Raw genomic sequence first — 20,971 nt, 5'->3', positions numbered from 1 at the left:
AAAGAATAATAATATTGTGGTTGAAACTAACTGTGTGACCTTATACAAATGAAGACACCATCATCCTTTTGGGGCCTCAGATTAATAATCTTGGCTTCATCCTTCACTCCTCACTTTCTTTGCCCCTAAATATCCAATTAGTTGCTGAACTTTGCCTTTTCTACCTTCACAACATGTCTAGCATATGACCTGTTTTCCCCTCTCACACAACGACCACATTTGCTCAGGCCCTCATCACCTTGGGCCTAGATTATTTCAACAGCTTCTTAATTGGTCTCACTGCCAAAGTGATTTTTCTTAACTTCAGATTTGACCATCTGACTCCCTTACTCACTCAAATCACATGGCTTCCCAAGGTCTCCTAGGATAAAATACAAACTTGTGTTTACCTTTTAAAACCCTGTACAACCTGGACCCAATCTAACCTTTGAAGCCTCACTGGACATTCCTTCCTCTCCCTTAATCTGAGATTCAGTCAAACAGATGTTCTCTCTATTCTTCATTCACAATACTCCATCTCCCATCTCAGCACCTTTTCAAAGCCTGTCCTATATGACTGAAACACAATCCCTCTTTACCTTGGCCTCACAGAGTCCCTCTCGTCTTTTAAGATAAAAATCAGCCACCATATTCTAAATGAAGTCTTTCCTGATCTTCCCAAGTGCTGATGCTTTCCCTCCCAAATTATCCTTCACTTAACTATTTTATATCAATTTAATCTGCATTAAATTTTTTTCTTCAGTTTGAATACAGAGCAGATAAATAATAAAATAATAAATCAAGCCTTGATTTGATTTCCAAAGTGTGAAGGTTCACAGACAATTTAACAATCAGCTCTCCAGTTCCAGCTGATTCCAGCCCACTTCTGTTAAAAGCTCACTTCACAATATAACAAGTGTTTGGGGCTGAGTCAAGATGGCACAGTGAGAGGAAGCATTTTTGCCTAGCTCATCCAATACATTTACTCTACAACAATTCCAATGAAAGACTAAACCAAATTCTGATCAGGAAAGCCAAGAAGAAGTCACAGTGAGTCATTTTTCCACTCCAGGGCAGTTTGAGGAGACAGAGAAGTTTGAGGATACAAGGACTAGGGTTGGCCGACAATGTGGTATGGTTAGAACAAGTGGCATTCCTGGCCCCAGGGATGAAAAGAAAAATGAGATACAGCAGGAAGGCAGGAAGCACCAGGTTAGAAAGAAATCCTAGGAGATCTCTGAACTAGTACTGGGTACAGGAATTGGTGTCATCTGGTGGCTCTGTTGCCCATTACCTAGTTCTAGGTCACATATCCAGGGGAAAAAGAGCAGTCTCAAGTGTAGGCCCATTCTAGCTATGAAAAAAGTTTGGGAAACATAGTTATATAGCTCTGAGCCCAAGAACAGAGCAGCATGTAGTAAGCTCTAGTCTTTGGTCTCACATCTAATCCTGCAATGGAATAATTAGGGCAGGAATCTCAGAACACAGGGGAGGCAACAGTTCAATCATTCTCAACTTGCAGAGCCTCCTAATGGACTGTGCAACTGAATCCAGCAACAGTCTTTTGAAATTCAACCACTGACAAGTTAAGAGACCCACACCTGGGTCAAGAATTTATTAGAGCTCATGGGACAGCTAGGTGGCACAATAAATAGAGCTCCAGCCTTGGAGTCAGGAAGGACCTGAGTTCAAATCTGGTCTCAGATACTTGACATTTACTAGCTGTGTGACCTTGGCAAGTCCCTAAACCCTCATTGCCTCACCAAAAAAAAAAAAAGAAGAATTTCTAAAGCTCAGGCACTGAATAGATCTCTCATCAGATCACATCAATCTGGGAACACTGAAAAGTTGCAGGCCCCTAGACTGAGCTCCTACATCCAAAGCCTCCAAGAAAAATATGAATCAGTCCCAGGCCATGAAAGAGCTCAAAAAGGATTTTGAGAAGCAAATAAGAGAAGCAGAGGAAAAACTGAGAAGAGACATGAGAGTAATGCAAGAAAATCATGAAAAACAACTCAATGGGCTTGCTAAAGGAGAGCCAAAAAAATACTGAAGAAAATAACACCTTAAAAAACAGACTAACCCAAACGGCAAAAGAGGTCCAAAAAGCCAATGAGGAGAAGAATGCCTTCAAAAGCAGAATTGGCCAAATGGAAAAAGAAGTCCAAAAGCTCAATGAAGAAAATACTTTCTTAAAAATTAGAATGGAGCAAATGGAAGCTAGTGACTTTATCAGAAATTAAGAGATTGTAAAACAAAACCAAAAGAATGAAAAAATAGAAGACAATGTGAAATATCTCCTTGGAAAATCAACTGACCTGGAAAATAGATACAGGGGGGATCATTTAAAAATTGTTGGACTACCTGAAAGCCATTATCAAAAAAAGAGCCTAGATATCATCTTTCAAGAAATTATCAAAGAAAACTGCCCTGATGTTCTAGAACCAGAGAATAAAATAGAAATTGAAAGAATCCACCAATCACCTCCTGAAAGAGATCTCCAAAAAGAAAACTCCTAGGAATACTGTAGCCAAATTCCAGAGTTCCCAGGTCAAGGAGAAAATATGGCAAGCAGTCAGAAAGAAACAATTCAAATACTTTGGAAACACAATCAGAATAACACAAGATTTAGCAGCTTCCACATTAAGGGACCAGAGGGCTTGGAACATGATATTCCGGAAGGCAAAGGAGATAGAATTACAGCCAAGAATCCCCTAATCAGCAAAATTGAGTATAATCCTTCAGGGGAAATATTGGACATTCAGTGAAACAGAGGACTTTCAAGCATTCTTGATGAAAAGTCCAGAGCTGAATAGAAAATCTGACTTTCAAATACAAGACTCAAGAGAAGCATGAAAAGGTAAACAAGAAAGAGAAATCATAAGGGACTTATTAAGATTGAACTGTTTACATTCCTACATGGAAAGATGATATTTGTAACTCATGAGACCTTTCTTAGTAGTAGGGTAGTTGGTGGGAAAAAAATTATATGTATAGATAGATAGATAGATAGATAGATAGATAGATAGATAGATAGACAGATAGATAGAGGGCACAGGGTGAGCTGAACATGAAGGGTGATATCTAAAAAATAAAATTAAGGGGTGAGGGAGGATTATACTGGGAGGAGAAAGGGAGAGGCAGAATGGGGTAAATTATCTCACATAAAACAGACAAGAAAAGGCTTTCACAAAGGAGGGGAAGTGGGGGAAGGTAAGAAGGAATGAGTGAATCTTATTCTCATCACATTTGGCTTAAGGAGGGAATACCAAACACTCTCAATTGGGTATGGAAAGCTATCTTACCCTACAGGAAAATAGAGGGGAAGGGGATAAGAGAGCAGGGGGAATGATAAAGGAGAGGACAGATTGGTGGAGGGGGTAATCAGAAGCAAACACTTCTGAGGAGGGACAGGGGTCAAAAAAGAGAATAAAGCAAACAGGGGGCAGATTAGGACGAAGAGAAATATGCTTAGTTTTCCACAATATGGCTACTATGGAAGTGTTTTGCATGACTACACATGTATAGCCTGTATTGAGTTGCTTGCCTTCTCAATGAGGGTGGGTGGGGAAGGAGGAAGGGTAAAAATTTGGAACCTAAAGTTTCAAAAACAAATGTTAAAAATTCTTTTCACATGCAAGTGGGAAATAAGATATACAGGCAATGGAGTATAGAAATCTATCCTGCCCTACAGGAAAACAGAAGGGGAAGGAAATAAGAGATGGTAGGGGGAGATAGAAGACAAGGCAGATTAGGGGAGAGTGCATTCAGAATGCCCGCCGTCTTGGGGTAAGGGGAGGAATGAGATAGGGAGAAAATCTGGAACTCAAAATCTTATGGAAGTGAATGTTAAAAACTAAAAATAAATTAATATATTTCAAAAAATAAATAAATAAATAACTTTTAAAGAGAGAGAGAGAAAGAGAGAGAGAGAGAGAGAGAGAGAGAGAGAGAGAGAGAGAGAGAGAGAGAGAGACCAGAGCTGAATAGAAAATATGACTTTCAAATACAAGACTCAAGAGAAGCATGAAAACATAAACAGGATAAAGAAATCATAAGAGACTTATTAAAGTTGAACTGTTTACATTCCTACATGGAAGGATGATATTTGTAACTCACGAGACCTTTCTCAGTATTAGGTAGTTGGATGGAATATATATAGACAGAGGATACAGGGTGAGCTGAATATGAAGGGATGATATCTAAAAAAATAAAATTAAGGGGTAAGAGAGGATTATATTAGGAGAAGGAGAAAGGGAGAAGTAGCATGGGGTAAATTATCTCACATAAAAGAGGGAAGAAAAAGCTTTTACCATGGAGGTGAAGAAGGGGGAGGTGAGAGGGAATAAATGAATCTTACTCTCATGGGATTTGGCCTAAGTAGGGAATAACATACACATTCAATTGGGTATGGAAATCTATCGTACTCTAGAAGAAACTAGGGGGGAAGGGGATAAGAGAGGGTGGGGATGACAGAAGGGAAGGCAGATTGTGGGAGGGGATAATCAGAAACAAACTTTTGAGGAGGGACAGGGTCAAAGGAGAGAATATAATAAATGAGGGGTGGGATAGGATGAAGGGAAATATAGTTAAGTTTTTCACAACATGGCTACTATGGAAGTGTTTTGCATGACTACACATGTATAACTGTATCAAGTTGCTTTCTTTCTCAATGAGGGTGGGTGGGGAGGGAGGAAGGGAGAGAATTTGGAACCCAAAGTTTTAAAAACCAAAGTTAAAAATTGCTTTTTACATGCAACTGGGAAATAAGATATACAGGCAATGGGCACAGAAATCTATCCTGCCCTATAGGAAAATAGAAGGGTGGGGGAGGTGATAGAAGAAAGGGCACATCAGGGAAAGGCATATTCACAATGCATGCCTTCTTGGGATAGGGGGAGGAGAGAGATGGAGAGAAAATCTGGAACTCAAAATTTTGTGGAAATGAATATTGGAAACTAAAAATAATTATTAAAAAAAAAAGGCACAGAAAACTTCCAAACATTCTTGATGAAAAAGATCAGAATTGGGATGAAAATCTGACATACAGACAAAGGAATCAAGAGAAGCATAAAAAGGTAAACATGAGAAAGAAATCAGAAGGGATTAAACAAAGTTAAACTGTTTACAATCTCATAAGGAGAACTGGTAAATGTCACCCCCTAGAACTTTATCATCACCAAAGATGCTATTAGATAGAGAGGCTGGGTATGATTCTATTATGTTTGGATGAACTCAAAAGAAGAATGAAAGGTTGGAGATAAGAATGCACTGAAAGAGGAGGAAAGGGAGAAAGGAATACAGAAAATTATCTCATTTAAATGGGTATACAAGGAATTTAAACAATACATGGGGGACAGTATGAAACATTGAACCTCACTCTCATTTAAAATGCTTAAAAGAGGGAAGAATGCACATATTCTTAATTCTAGTGCCTACCCTCTGGCAAATATGTGCTATTTATATTGTATATAACATGCTTTCTATCTCTGTTTGCATGTAAATTTCTTGACTAGGGACTGTCTTTTGCCTCCTTTTGTACCCCCAGTGCTTAGCAGACTGCCTAGAACATAGTAGGTGTTTAATAAAGTTTATTGATGGATTTATAAACAATTCACACTGCAATTTAAAATGTCCTTCTAAGAAGCAAAACTAAAATGCGCTTACAGATGGCAGCATGATACAATGGAAAAATGAATGACTTTGGAGTCAGAGGACTTCAATTCAAATATTTAGTTCTACAATGAAATCTACAAGGTCAACTATGTGACCTTGGACAAGTCACTTACTTTTTGGGGCCTTTGTTTCTGCATATGCAAAATGAGATGGTTAGACTGAATGTTCTTTAAGGTCCTTTCTATATCTAAATTTATAATCCTATAAGTCAATGACAAAAAACTGCTCCATATTTACAATCAGATTCTTTGTAATTCCTCTCTCTAACTATAATCTTCAGCCTGCATTTCTCATTCCTGAAAGTGTTCTTCATTAAAATCATTACTTTCATTTGTTCAATCTCTTTCTACTCTTCTTAGTCCATCATCCACGTTGTAGCTTCAGTTTCTCTCCTTTCAAAGTCCTGAACATACGTAGATCAGCTATATTACCAGATTACTCTCCTATACTATGGAATCCATCATCCACTAACTTCATTTCCACCTGCAGTTCCTGAGCAATAGAAAATATCATGCTTAGGAAGTAAGTGGCAAAGACTGCTGGAGGAAATGACAAAACCTCAATGACTGGATTCACATTTGTAAACTTGTGCTATATAACCATATTTGGTCCCTCATGGCGGAAATGAAATTCTTTTATTCTCTTCTTATTGATTCTCTACCTTACTTCCCACAGTAGCTGCTGCATTTCTCTCAAACTCCTCTCTTTCCAACTATCAATACTGCTCTCTAAGCAGGAAACTTCACTTACTCTACTGAGAAAACTAAGGTCATTTAAAAAAACATTCCCTCATTCCCCTTCCACCACAGCCAACAGTTCATCAGTGTCTCTATCATTTTTGCCTTTAGCCTTAGACTTCAAGGCTGAAACACCCTCGTCCTTACCAAACTCATCCTTTCATCCACATCCTTAACAACAACTCCCCAGCTACATACTTCTAGGGACAATGATTCATCAGTCCTCTTAAATCAGTGCATCTGCATTTTCTTCTTCTTTACCTAAACACATACTCAGTATTTCCTCAGAAAAAGAAAATGCAGGAGACAGAGCCAAACTGGCAGAAAAATAGGAAGAGGCACACCCTAGCTTCCCCTGCTCCACTTTCCAACTCCTTCAAAAAAATAAAAATAAAATAAAAAATGAAAGGCAAACACTAGAAGGAATCCCAGATAGTAAAATCCAAAAGAAGTTACAGTGGCTTATCTTCTTATCTTTCCAACCAAGGTCAACACAGGGCGACATTCTGAGAGGTCTCTAGACACTGGAAGCAAAGTCTGGGCGTGAGTAGCTGACTGGAGCACTCCCGTGCAGAGAGAGTCCATACACCAGGGCAAGATGAGGTCCCAGATCCATACTAGCACATGAAACAGGAACAGGTTAACAATTACCAGTCTTATCACCCACTACCCAATTCTAGGTCAGTGATCTTCGGCTGACTGAGAAGAGGACTTGTGCCCAGAAGTAGAGTTCCTGGGGAGGCAGCAGTCACTAGCCATAGATGGTGTGTCTAGAGGAGGATCAAGTACAGAAGCAAGTAGCAATGATCATTGCTGAAACCTTAACAGCAAAGCAGGGTCCCAATTCTTGCTTCTAGCCCAGGCTGAAACCTAAAGGGGGGAACAACCAGGGCAGAAATCCCAGACCAGACAGGAGCCAGAGTTTAGTCACTCTGAAGCAGCAGAGCTTCCCAGACGGCTGACAAGGGCTGAGTCCAACAGCAATCTATCATGTCACAGACCCTAACCCAGGTCAAGAATTCAGAGCAAGGGGGTAGTAATCACACTCTGCCTTGGATTCAACAACTTTGAGAGTACTGAAAGTTCCAGTCTGAGCTGTCACTGTGATCCTGGAATAATCTAACATTCCTTACCCCAAGAAAGAAAAAGCTAGACCAAACCAGCCCTTCCATCCAGAAGTGCACAGAGCTCTCAGTCTTAACCCTGGATCAAGTCAAGAAGTAGTCTGGAAGAATGAGGAAACAAAAGAAGAATCCTACCATTAAAAATTTGGAGAAAAGAGAGAATAAAAAATTGGAACGGGGAGGAATATGTTAAGGGAGGAGTTTGTCCTAAGCAAAACAAACTCTAAGGATACACAAAAAATATTTATAGCTCTTTTTGTGGACGTAAAGAATGGAAATTTGAGGGCATAACCTTCAACTGGAGAACTGGTAAACGAATTAAATAATGTAAATGTGATGGAAAACTACTGCATTATGGTGATAGTTTCAGAGAAATCAAGGAAGAATTGTATGAACTGAAACAGAAAAAAAATGAACAGCAACCAGAAAACAATTTATACAATGACAACAATATCATAAAGACAAACAATTTTCAAAGACTTAGGAAATTTAATCAATGTGTGACAACCATGATTCCAATCATTACTCACTTTCCACCATTTCAAAAACCGTGTTACCTCCTACCTCCTTTTAGAGTAAGAATGAGGTGTGTGTGTGTGTGTGTGTGTGTGTGTGTGTGTGTACACAGCATCTAATACCATATCTCACTTCATAGTGAAAATGGACATATGGCCTAAATATAAAAGATCACATTACAAATAAACTAGAAGAGATTAAGATCAGATACCTTTCATGACTTTGCCTGCTAGGAACAATTGAGAACATTTAAGATCTAAACAAAAGATAGAAGAAGTCAAAATAGTCAGTCAATAAGCATTTACTAAGTGCCTACTATGTATCAGGCACTACATTAAATTGTGGGGATACAAAGAAAGGCAAAAGACAGTCCCTGCTTTCATATATGCAAACTACATATAGATATATAATAAATTACAGATAAGTAATACAAAGTAATCAGTATTACTAAGGGGGATCAGGTAAGGCATCTTGTAGAAGGTGGGATTTTAGTAAGAACTTGAACGAAGCCATAGAGATGGAAATGAGGAAAAAGAGCATTTCAAGCTTAGGGACAGCCAGCAAAAATTCCTGATCAGAATATTGAATATCTTATGGAAGGAATAGCAAGGGGAGCCAGCATCACTGGATTGAACAGCATGCTGGGTTGGGAGAAAGGTAAGAAGATTGGAAAGGGAGGAAGAGGCCAGGTTATGAAGAATTTTGAAAACCAAACCAACGATTTTATATTTGATCCTAGAGGTAAAAGGAAGTCACTAAAAGTTTACTGAGTGGGAGCAGTGGGGTGACTAAGTCAGAAGTGTACTTTAGAAGATCCCTTTGACAGCAGAATGGAGGATGGGCTGGAATGGGGAAAAACTTTTAACAGGGAGTCCAGCCAGCAGACTACAATGACAGTCCATACATGATGTGATAATGGCCTGAAATAGAGTGCTGGAAAGAAGGGGGAATATACAAAAAATGCTACAAAGGTAGAACCAAGAAGCTCTGACAATAGATTGGATATGGAGAGTGAGAGAAAGTGAAGAGTTAAGGATGTACTGTAAGATGGTAGCACCCTTGAAAACAAGAGGAAAGAAAGGAAGAGGGTTTAGGAGAAAGATAATGAGATAATTTTTGGATGTGTTAAGTTTAAAATGTCTATGGGACATCCAGTTCAAAATAACTAATAGGCAGTTGGATATACAAGTCTAGAGGTAAACAGAGAGGTCAGGGCTAAATAAGTTGATAAGAGTATCATCAGCATAGAGATAACTATTCCAAGACAGCTGATGAGATAACCAAGGGAAACGATATAGAATGAGAAGAGGAGAAGGTTCAGGAAAGAAACTTGAAGGAATTCCACTTACTGGGCATGACCTTAATGAAAATCCAGAAATGGAAACATAGAAGTGATCAGATAGGTAGGAGGAGAGTAGTGTACTGAAAACCTAGAAAGAAAAGAGTATCAAAAGGGGGATGACTGCCAGTGTCCAAGTTTGCAGTGAGATCCAGGATGACAACTGAGAAAATGACAAATGCAAAAATTAGATTTAACAATTAAGAGATCTTTGGTTTACTTTGGAGAGAACAAAGAGAGTGGAAAAAAGGGAAGTAGAAGCATGATTTTAGATATCTTTCTTAAGGACATGAGCCACAAAAAAAAGAAGAGACATAGGACAGCTAGTAAGGAGGAAAAAGTTAAGGGAGGGTTTTCTGAAAATGAATGAAAATTAAGAATGGGTAATGCAGAGTATATACATAGTCATACACACACACACACACACACACACACACACGCACGCACGCACACACACACACACACACACACACACAGAGGGAAGAAGGCAGTAGAGAATAAAAAACAGAAAACTAAAATGATTAAAAAAAAAAAAGGTTCCAGATTTGAGGAGAATAAAGGGCATGGTTTCTGATATGAAGAACTACCTCACCATCTAAAACCTGAGTAAAGTTTCACTTGGAAATTAAATAATGATAGAGTGTAATGGGAAGCACACTGGCATAAAGATAAGAACACCAGACTTGAATCAGAAAAATATGCACTGGAATCCCAACTCAGACATTTAATGAATGCATGATTCTGGACAAGTCAATTAACCTCTCTCATCTTTATCTTCCTTATAAATTACATGGGAATAATATAGCATACCTGCCTTCCAGGGCTGTCATGAGAATCAAATAATATAACATGTGGAAAGCACTTTGCAAAGCTTAAAGTGCAATACACATGTTAAGCATAATGATTAACAATAATCATTAGAATCAATTTTTCATTACTTTTTTATTCTGAACTTAAACACCAGATTAAATGAACATCTCCTTACACACCACAGAACAGAAAAAGATGATTGTACGTGATACTGCAGGCCTCTACTGTATATAGCTTTCTATTTAAACATGTAGCTTATATAATAAATTTAACATGGAATTTTCAAAAATGCCCAAATAGTCTACTATTCTTTCTGGATTTTTTCTTTTTCATTCCCTGCTATGCATTTTAAAAATACATTTTTCTTTCTTGTTTTTGGGTACTTTATTTCTATTTTCTATCCCTGACTGCATCCCTCCATTGTGGAAGAAGGGGAGATCAAAAATTCAACTCAGTATTTATTAAGCACTTTATATATATTCAGGTACTGTGCTAAGCACTGGGGATACAAAATGAGGCAAAACACAATCTCTGCCCTCAAGGAGCTAACAATCTAATTAGAGTAGCTATAACAAATACGCACAGACACAAGCAAAATAAATCTCCACACTGGTTATGTCCAAAGATTTTATCTCTCATTCTGCATCTGAGTCCATGACCTTTCTGTCAAGAGGCAGATAGCATGCTTTAACATCTTCTTTACAAACATGGTTAGTCAACTGGCATTCTTAAATATTTTAAAGTTGTTTTGCTTTACCTTGCTGTGGAATAAATTATTTTCTTGGTTCTACTCACTTTCCCCTGTATTATTTCATACAAGTCTTTTCAGGTTTCTCCAGAACCATTACTTTCATTATTTCTCATACTCCATTATTCATTAAACATAATTTCTTATTATTAGTAACAATAATAACTAACATTTATGTAGCACTTGAAAATTTGTAAAGCACTTTACAAACATTACTTCATTTTATCCTCACAACCACCCTAGGAGGAAGCTGTTACTATTATCCACATTTTACAATTGAGGAAACTAAGGCAGATGGAGGTTAAAAGTGACTTGAGCAGGGTCACAAAGCGATTAAGTATCCAAGGCTGGATTTGAACTCAGGTTTTTCTGACTAGGCCCCAGTACCTAACTGTACTGCCTCGCTGCCCAGACTAAACAATGCCTTATTCAGTTATTGTTCCATTGTTAGGCACCTCCTTGACTTCCACTTACTTGCCATTACAAAAAGAACTGCTCTAAACGATGTTGTTTTTTTTTGTTTTTTTCACAAAGTGGTGCTTTCCTCTGTCTTTAATCCTTTGGGATTATAGGCCTACCAGTACTACCTCAGAGGGGATGTAGAGTTTAGCAACTTTGGGAGAACACTTCCAAAGTGTTTTCCAGAACAATTGGACTAATTCACAGCTCCATCAACAACAGCCCATTAGTATGCCTGATCTCCTACAGTCTCTCCAACAACTGTCATTTTCCCTTTTTTGTCACCTTTACCAGTTGGGTAGGTGTGGTGAGGGGAACTTCTGAGTTGCTCTTATTTGCATTCGTCTTAGAGTGGTTTTGTGGTATAGTGGAAGGAAAAAGAAGATCAGGTTTTAATGCTTTAATCTCTCTCATAAAGTAGGAGACTTCATTATCAGCTCAGAGGAAAGGATGCAGGACGAGGGGCTGGAGATTACAAGAAATGAATAACTTGTAATAATCAATGCTATGGGGTGGCTAGGTGGCTCAGTGGATAGAGGACCAGCCCTGGAGTCAGGAGGACCTGAGTTCAAATACAGCCTCAGACACATAATACTTACTAGCTATGTGACTCTGGGCCAAGTCACTTAACCCCAATTGCCTCATTAAAAAAAAAAAATAATAATAATCAATGCTAGGAATATAATACAGAACTGATAAGAAACCAATGAAGGAAATGCCATCTCACACTGACAGGCCAATTAGTAGTAGATAACATAAAACTGTACACATCTGGTCAAGATGGTCTTATGATCTCCTCTAGCAACATCAGGAAGCTAAAAAGAAGTGACTAAATCTGATGGTGAAGTCTACCTATGGATTGTATACATCAGCAGATGGGTATGCTATATGCACAAAACAAAATCAACAAATACAGATGCAAAGGGTCCAGAGGTAAAATATAGAGTGCATGACTGAAGTGGTAGAACATTTTTAATCCAAATTCTATTGCAAATAAATATTGGCTTTTCCTATTTTATAATCCCCTATCTTTATTCAAAAAAATCATCATCTAAAAAAAATTTCTAAGATACTATATAAATATTCAAATATTTGGAATCTTACCTCTGCTCTTTTCAGCATTTCCCATTTATTCAATATTTTCATGGCAAATACTTTATCGGCATTTTTTAGTTTTACAACAGCCACCTAGGGAAAAAGATAAAGGATAGACTTTAAAAATATAAAAATACATAATTATGAAGGACTTAACTATTCTCAGCAATACAACAATCCAAGAAATCCCAAAGGACTCGTGATTTAAAATGCTTTCCACCTCTAGGGAAAGAACTGATGGCATCTGAATACAGTCCAAAGCATATCATTTTTAACTTTCTTTTTTGTTCGAACTTTCCTCGAAAAAATGACTAACATGTAAATGTTTTACATGATTGCACATGACCAACCTATAACAGATTGCTTACCATCTCAGGGAGGGGCTAGGAAAGGGAAGGAAGCATAGAATTTGGAACTCAAAACTTAAAGGAAAAAATGATAAAAATTGTTTCTACATGTAATTGGGAAAAATAAAACATTATTTTTTAAAAAAATAAATGAAAATATGTACTTTGGGTTGTCATTATTTTCCTTACATCTATCTGGAAACAAGTAGAATATCCCTAAGCTTTTAGTCCTGGAGAAGATATAGGATCTTATATTTCTGACAGTCAGAAGAGTATAATGCTAGACTATATTACTCACTGGCTAATAAGTAGAAATATTTCTGAGGGGAAAAGTACTGCATTTGGAAAGTAGGCATTAATAAAAGTATCTCTTCTAGGTTTCCAGATATTTTGCTTCAACCAAAATTTACAATATTAAAAAAATTAAGTATGAACAATAAATTCTAACAAATTTAATTGGAAATACCAGCAGCCAAAATAAGTATGTTTAATGAAGATGATATTTTTTCAATTTGATACAAAATAAACGGAAAAAATTCCAATTTTTCACATCCTACAAAAATAGTAAATTTTCAGTTGGCTATCAAACATATACTTCTCTTTCAGAATACTAGAATTTAATTAGATATCTCAAATTTATTATACATTCCAAAAATAACACCTTTAAATGGCAAGATTTATGCCCATCTCTCTCTTACAACACAAATACTCATTAATCTACCCATCTGGAAACAAAATAAATGCAGAATCATTCATACATTTACATTCATATATGAATGAGTAAAAATATAGGGAAGAACACTAGCATCTGAAGACCCAAGGTTAAGTTCAAGCTCTTGAAAGATATGAGCCAAATAAAAATAATTTAACCTATGTAAAAATTACAATATTAACATCTGCACTACATGACTCTTACAAGGATCATGAAAGAGCTTTGTAAATCTTAGAGCCTTAGCACCATTATCATGATCAAGTAGTAAGTATTAAGCCTACTTCAACCACCAAGCATGAAATGAGTCCTTGGGTAAATAATTCGTCTTTTCAGGACTTCAATAAAATGCGAAAGTTAAAATAATCACCTCTAAGATTCCTTCTAGGCTCTTAAAATTTTATCACTGCATATATTATGTGTTTTCTAAGACCTGAGTATAAATACTTTCTTCTCTATACATCCACACAGTGTTTTAGAGGCTCTTAAAATTTTATCACTGCATATATTATGTGTTTTCTAAGACCTGAGTATAAATACTTTCTTCTCTATACATCCACACAGTGTTTCAGAGGACCAGCCTAAGCTAAGACTAGCTACTTCATTAGCAGCAGGTCATTTGTTGATGGATTATTTGGTGATAACACACAAATAAAAATAACAAAATGGAATGGATATCAAGGCTATGCAGCCACTTATGCTTCTTCATTGATAGCAGGGGGAAACAGGGAAAAGATTAGAGGGTAATAAGGATGACACAGGTAATTCAATTATTAGACCATATATAAACTTTAACTTAGTTCTAGGTATAGTCAATGTGACTCTTACTACGTACATGAAATGAGAAAAACAAAGAAAGTTTAACAATATGGTATTATGGCTCACAACAGTTAGTAGAGTGGGGTTTACTGTATATTTGGGAGCAGTAAGAAATAACATTTCACTGAATATTTAGTCATCCTGTACTGCAGTGCTCCTAAGGACTTGCAGAAAGACTACTATGAAAATAACTGCAGCCTGATAGCAAATCAACAAAAAAATTTTAAACACCTATTTACAAAGCATTGTGTTCAGTGCTGGGAATACAAATACAAAGAATTAAACAATCCTTTTTCCCTACATATTCTAATGAGCAAGACAACAAGTATATATAACTAAGTATACACAGAATAAATACGAATCACTACTTAAAATAGTTTGGAAGAGAGGACATTAAAGTAATTTGAAGAGTAAAGGAGGATCAGGAAATTCTCCATGTAGAATGTGACACTTAAGCTATGTCTTTTAAGGAAAAGAAGGATTCTGTGAAGCAAAATTGAGAAGGAAGTGATATCCAAGCACAGAGGACTACTACTGAAAAGGCATGGAGAAGGTAAATTGAGCATCAGGTGTAAAGAAAGTCAATTTGGTTGTCAAAGAGTATAGGACAAGAAGCAATGACCAATGAAGCTAGAAAAATACAATGGAACCAAGTTGTGAAAAGTTTATCTATCAACATCTGCTGTAGAGGATAAAGGAGAGAAATCCTATAAAAAATCCATTAAGACTCTCCAAATTAAGCCAACATATACCTTTATAATCAGTGATTCCAATGCCAAAGTAGGAATATATGGAGATGGCAAGAATTAAGCTGGAAAATACAGATCAGGGAGGGCTTAAAGACTTGGAGGATACCTACGCAGCTTATGCCTATACGAAGACTATTTTATTAAGAGGAAAGATTCAGGGGCAGCTAGGTGGCTCAGTGCATACAGCACCGGCCCTGGAGTCAGGAGGACCTGAGTTCAAATCCAGCCTCAGACAAATAACACTCACTAGCTGTGTGACCCTGGGCAAGTCACTTACATTTTAATCTAGTTCAGGACACACTAGGGAGTGTTGCTGCCTGTTTGACACTTTTGTCTTAGAACACAGGACATCAGAGCAGGGAATGACTTAAGCTATACAAAAATGTCAGAGCTGGGACGGACCTTAGAACAGAGAATATAAGGGCTAGGAGAGCCCTTGGAACAAAGAATGTCAGAGCTGAAAGGGCCCTTAGAACACAAAACATACAGTGCATTCATAGCTCAGGGGATCATGAAAGGCTTCCTGTTGAAGGTGATGCTTTTACAGAGTTTTGAACAGATTCTCAGAGGGGGAGATAAAATTAAAATGCACCCCAGGAATGCAAAGACACAGAGAAAAGAAATGGCAATACCACGTGAGGAGCATCAAGAAATGTCCAAGGGGCTGGGCTAGGGAGTATGAGAAAGTGAATAACGAAAGGTAGATTAGATCTAGGTTATTCAAAAGTTAAACAGAATTCCCTTCTCTGAATTACATAAATCTAACCAAAAAATAAACAAGAAAGAAGTTAAGGAGATAAATATAATTTTTCCCTCTTAACAGCACTGAATAGTACTTAATTTTTTTCCAATTATATGTGAAGATAGTTTTAAACATTCACTTTTATAAGATTTTGAGTTCCAAATTTTCCCCCTCCCTCCCTCCCCAAGACAGCAAGCAATCTGATATAAGTTATACATGTACAACCACATTAAACATATTTCCACATTAGTCATGTTGTAAAAGAAGGATCAGAAAAAAAGGGAAAAACCATGAAAAAGAGAAAAAAGCAAAAAAAAAGTGAAAAGTAATATGATTCAATCTGCATTCAGACTCCAAAGCTCTTTTTCTGCATGTGGATAGTATTCTCCATCGTGAACCTTTTGGAATTGTCTTGGATCAATGTATTGCTGAGAAGTCTACCAAAGTTGATCATCGCATAATGTTGCTGTTACTGTGTACAACAGTCTCCTGTTCTGCTCACTTCACACAGTATCAGTTCATGTAAGTCTTTCCAGGTTTTTCTGAAATTTGCCTGCTCTATTCCACTATATTAATATACCAAAACTTGCTTAGTCATTCCCCAATTGATGGGCATCCCCTCAATTTCCAATTCTTTGCCACCACAAAAACAGCTGCTATAAATATTTTGCTACAAATGGGTCCCTTTCCATTTCTTAAGATCTCTTCGGGATACAAACATAGTTGTGGTATTGCTGAATCAAAAGCATGCAATTTTATAGCTCTTTGGGCATAGTTCCAAATTTCTCTACAGAATGATTGATCAGTTCACAAACACCACCAATAATGCATTACTGTTTCAATTTTCTCATATGTTCTACACATCATTTTCCTTTTTTGTCAATATTAGCCAATCTTATAAGTATGAGGTGGTATCTCAGAGCTGTTTTAATTTGCATTTCTCACATCTATAGTGACTTAGAACATTTTTTCATACAACTATAGATAGCTTTAATTTCTTCCTTGAAAAGTTGCCTGTTCATATCCCTTGACCATTTATCAACTGGAGAATGACTTGTATTCTTATAAATTTGACTCTCTATATATTTTGAGAAATGAGGCCTTTAACAGAAACCCTGGTTTAAAAATTGTTTCCTAGCTTTCTGCTTCCCTTCTAATCTTGGCTGCACTGGCTGCTTGTGCAAAAACTTTTTTAATTTAATGTAATAAAAATTATCCATTTTGCATTTCATAATGCTTTCTATCTCTTGTTTGGTCATAAATTCTTCCCTTCTCTATAGATCTGACAAGTAGACTATTCCTTGTTCTCCTAATGTGCTTATGGTATCACCCTTTATGTCTAAATCATGTACCCATTTTCACCTTATCTTGGTATACAGCATGAGATGCTGATCTATGCGTAGTTTCTGCCATACTTATTTTCCAGTTTTTCCAGAAATTTTTCTCAAATAGTGAGTTCTTATCCCAGAAAGTAGAGTCTGAGTTTTTCAAACAATACATTATTATAGTCATTGACTACTGTGTCTTCTGTACCTAACCTATTCCATTGATCCACCTGCTAGTTCTTAGTCAGTACTAAATAGTTCTGATGACTGCCACTTTATAATATAGTTTTAGATTTGGTACAACTAGGCCAATGTTTCTTGCATTTTTTTCATTAATTCCCTTGATATTCTTGACTTTTTGTTCTTCCAGATGACCTCTGTTATTATTTTTTCTAGCTATATCAAATCCTTTTTCTTTAGTTTGATTGGTATAGCACTGAATAAATTAATTTAGGTGGAATTGTGATTTTTAATATATTAGCTCAGTCTACCAATGAGCAATTGATATTTTTCCAACTGTTTAAATCTGACTTTATTTCAGTGAAAAGTGTTTTATAATTGTGTTCCTATAGTTCCTATATTTGTCTTGGCAAGCAAACCCCCAAATATTTTATATGGTATACATTTATTTTAAATGGAATGTCTCTTTCTATCTATTGCTGCTGGGCTTCATTACTATTATATAGAAATGCCAATGATTTATATGGGTTTATTTTATATCCTACAACTCTGCTAAAGTTAATTATTTCAAGTAGTTTTTTAGTTGATTCTCTAGGATTGTCTAGGTACACCATTATATCATCTGCAAAGAGTGGTAGTTTTATTTTCTCATTATCTATTCTAATTCCTTAAATTTCTTTTTTTTATCTTATTGTTCAAGCTAACATTTCTAGTACAATACTGAATAATAATAACGATAATGGGCATCCATGCTTGTAGGTTCCCAGAGTGCAATACCACCCCCTCGGAGCCACTGGAACAATCCAAGCAGTGGGCGGTAGAAGCCTTTGGGTAGTGCAATTGGGCAGTGTTGAATAAATATAAGGGGGCAGTGGAAACATGAGAGAATAAATTTTTGAAAAATCCTTACATTTTTCATCTGCTGTGTAAAAGAGTTAAAGTTATTGTAATTACATTATTTTCCAAAACACACAAAACGCAAGTTATAACCTATCAGTGGTCAAGTCCGCCACCAGGTCTTTAACAAGAAAGTGCTGGCAGCCAAGCCTGTTATGCATTGTCAGGAAGTCCAACACACATCAGCAAAAATATGTACATGTAATGACTTATTTACAATACAATACTATATGGTTACTTGATGTAATATTGCATCATCAATTCCTCCCATTGGTTCTAATTCTTCTCTGTAACATGACTGATGTCAAAATGTTTAATATGAATGTATGTATCTGCAGAACCTATATCAGATTGCATGCCATCTTGGAAGGGGGTAGGGGAAGAAGGCAAAGAAAATCTAAAATTCAAAAGCTTACGGAAATGAACATTGAAAACTAAAAAGAAATTAATTTTTTAAAATATTGCATCATCAAAATTTCAATGCAGGAAAAAACCTCAAATTAATAATAAATTATTAAATTTAAGATGCTTTTTAAAAAATTTTATATTTTTGAAATTTTGCAAATTTCAAAAAAACACTACTAAAGGGTTAACGAAAGTAAATTGGGGGGGGCTGAGTAATTTTTTTTTAAAGGGAATGGAAAGCCACAAGTTTGGGAACCTCTCTTCTAGCTTATCCCTATTACAGATAATGCTTGCTGGTTTCAGATACATGCTACTTAGTTTAAGGAAAATTCCATTTATTTCTAAGCACCCTAATGTTTGTAATAGGAATGGGTGCTGTATTTTGTCAGAAACTTTTCATGCATCTATTGAAATAACCATATGATTTCTGTTAGTTTTGTTATTGATATGGTCAATTATGTTGATAGTTTTCCTAATATTGAACCAGCCCTGCAATCCTGGTATAAATCCCACCTGGTCATAGTGTATAATCTGGGTGATGAATTGTTGTAATTCCTTTGCTAGACATGTTATGAAAAACTAACTCTGCTTCCCTTAACCCTATTCTGCCCTCCCGTTTATTCTATTCTTTCTTTTGACCCTGTCCCTCCTCAGACATATTTACTTCTGATTACCCCCTTTCCCAGTCTGCCCTCCTCTCTATCATCCCCCTGCTGTCTTGTCCCCTTCTCCCCCTATTTTCCTGTAGGGTAAGACAGATTTCCATATGCAATTGAATGTGCATGTTATTCCTTCCTTAAGCCAAATCATATAAGATTAAGGTTCATTCATTCCCTCTCACCTTCCCCCATTTCCCCTCCACTGTAAGAGCCTTTTCTGGGTGTGGTTTTTTTTTTTTGGTGAGATAATTTACCCTGTTCTACCTCACCCTTTCTTCTTCTCCTAGTATAATCTTTTCTCATCCCTTAATTTTATTCTCCAGATATGGCCCCTTAATCTTCAACTCACCCTGTGCCCTCTACCTATCTATCTATCTATCTACATACATATAATTTTCCCCCTCCAATTACTCTAATACTGACAAAGGTCTCATGAGTTATAAATATCATTGTTCCATGTAGGAATGTAAACAGTTCAACCTTAATAAGTCTCTTATGATTTCTCTTTCCTGTTTACCTCTTCATGTTCCACTTGAGTCTTGTATTTGAAAGTCAAATTTTCTATTCAGCTCTGGTCTTTTCATCAAGAATGCTTGAAAGTCCTCTATTTCAATGAATGACCATTTTCCCCCCTGAAAGGATTATACTCAGTTTTGCTGGGTAGGTGATTCTTGGTTGTAATCCTATCTCCTTTGCCCTCCAGGATATCATGCTCCATGCCCTCGGTCCTTTAATGTAGAAGCTGCTAAATCTTGTGTTGTCCTGATCATGTTTCCACAATACTTGAATTGTTTTTTTCTGGCTTCTTGCAATATTTTCTCCTTGACCTGGGAACTCTGGAATTGGGCTACAATATTCCTAGGAGTTTTCCTTTGGGGATCTCTTTCAGGAGGAGATCAGTGGATTCTTTCAATTTCTATTTTGCCCTCTGGTTCTAAAATATCAGGGCAGTTTTCCTTGATAATTTCTTGAAAGATGATGTCTAGGCTCTTTTTTTGATCATGGCTTTCAGATAGTCCAATAATTTTTAAATTCTCTCTCCTGGATCTATTTTCCAGGTCAGTTGTTTTTCCAATGAGATATTTCACATTGTTTTCTAATTTTTCATTCTTTTGGATTTGTTTTACGTGTCTTGATTTCTCATAAAGTCACTACCTTCCAAATGCTCTATTGTAATTTTTAAGGAAGTATTTTCTTCAGTAATCTTTTGGACTTCCTTTTCCATTTGGCCAATTTTGCTTTTTAGGGCATTCTTCTCCTCATTGGCTTTTTGGACCTCTTTTGCCATTTGGGTTAGGCTATTTTTTAAGGTGTTTATTTTCTTCAGTATTTTTTTGGGTCTCCTTTAGCAAGCTGTTGACTTGTTTTTCATGATTTTCTTGCATCACTCTCATTTCTCTTCCCAGTTTTTCCTCTACTTCTCTTACTTGCTTCTCAAAATCCCTTTTGAGCTCTTCCAAGGCCTGGGACAGATTCATATTTTTCTTGGAGGCTTTGGATGTAGGAGCTTTGACTTTGTTGTCTTCTTCTGGTTGTATGTTTTGATCTTGTTTGGTCACCAAAGTAAGATATTATAGTCTGACTCTTTTTGTGCTGCTTGCTCATGATCCCAGCCAATTACTTGAGTTTTAAACTCTTTGTTAAGGTAAGAGTCTG

General features: G+C 36.6%; 1 protein-coding gene across 6 annotated transcripts in view; it reads right to left on the bottom strand.

Moving 5' to 3' along the window:
* The window catches only part of CDC42BPA (CDC42 binding protein kinase alpha), a 430,427-nt gene that overhangs the window by 258,143 nt on the left and 151,313 nt on the right, over positions 1-20,971 (bottom strand). For all 6 annotated transcript variants that reach the window (XM_020982125.2, XM_020982131.2, XM_020982126.2 and 3 more), the window contains exon 3: positions 12,493-12,576. In XM_020982125.2, coding sequence (XP_020837784.1) covers positions 12,493-12,576 — 84 coding nt within the window. The remainder of the gene's footprint in view (positions 1-12,492; positions 12,577-20,971) is intronic.

This window comes from Phascolarctos cinereus, unplaced genomic scaffold (genome assembly GCF_003287225.1).
Source record: "Phascolarctos cinereus isolate Bilbo 61053 unplaced genomic scaffold, phaCin_HiC Scaffold_5;HRSCAF=322, whole genome shotgun sequence".
Classification (NCBI taxonomy): Eukaryota; Metazoa; Chordata; class Mammalia; order Diprotodontia; family Phascolarctidae; genus Phascolarctos; species Phascolarctos cinereus.
Note: the sequence above shows the minus strand (reverse complement) of the source record. Positions and strands in the feature narration are given on the sequence as shown.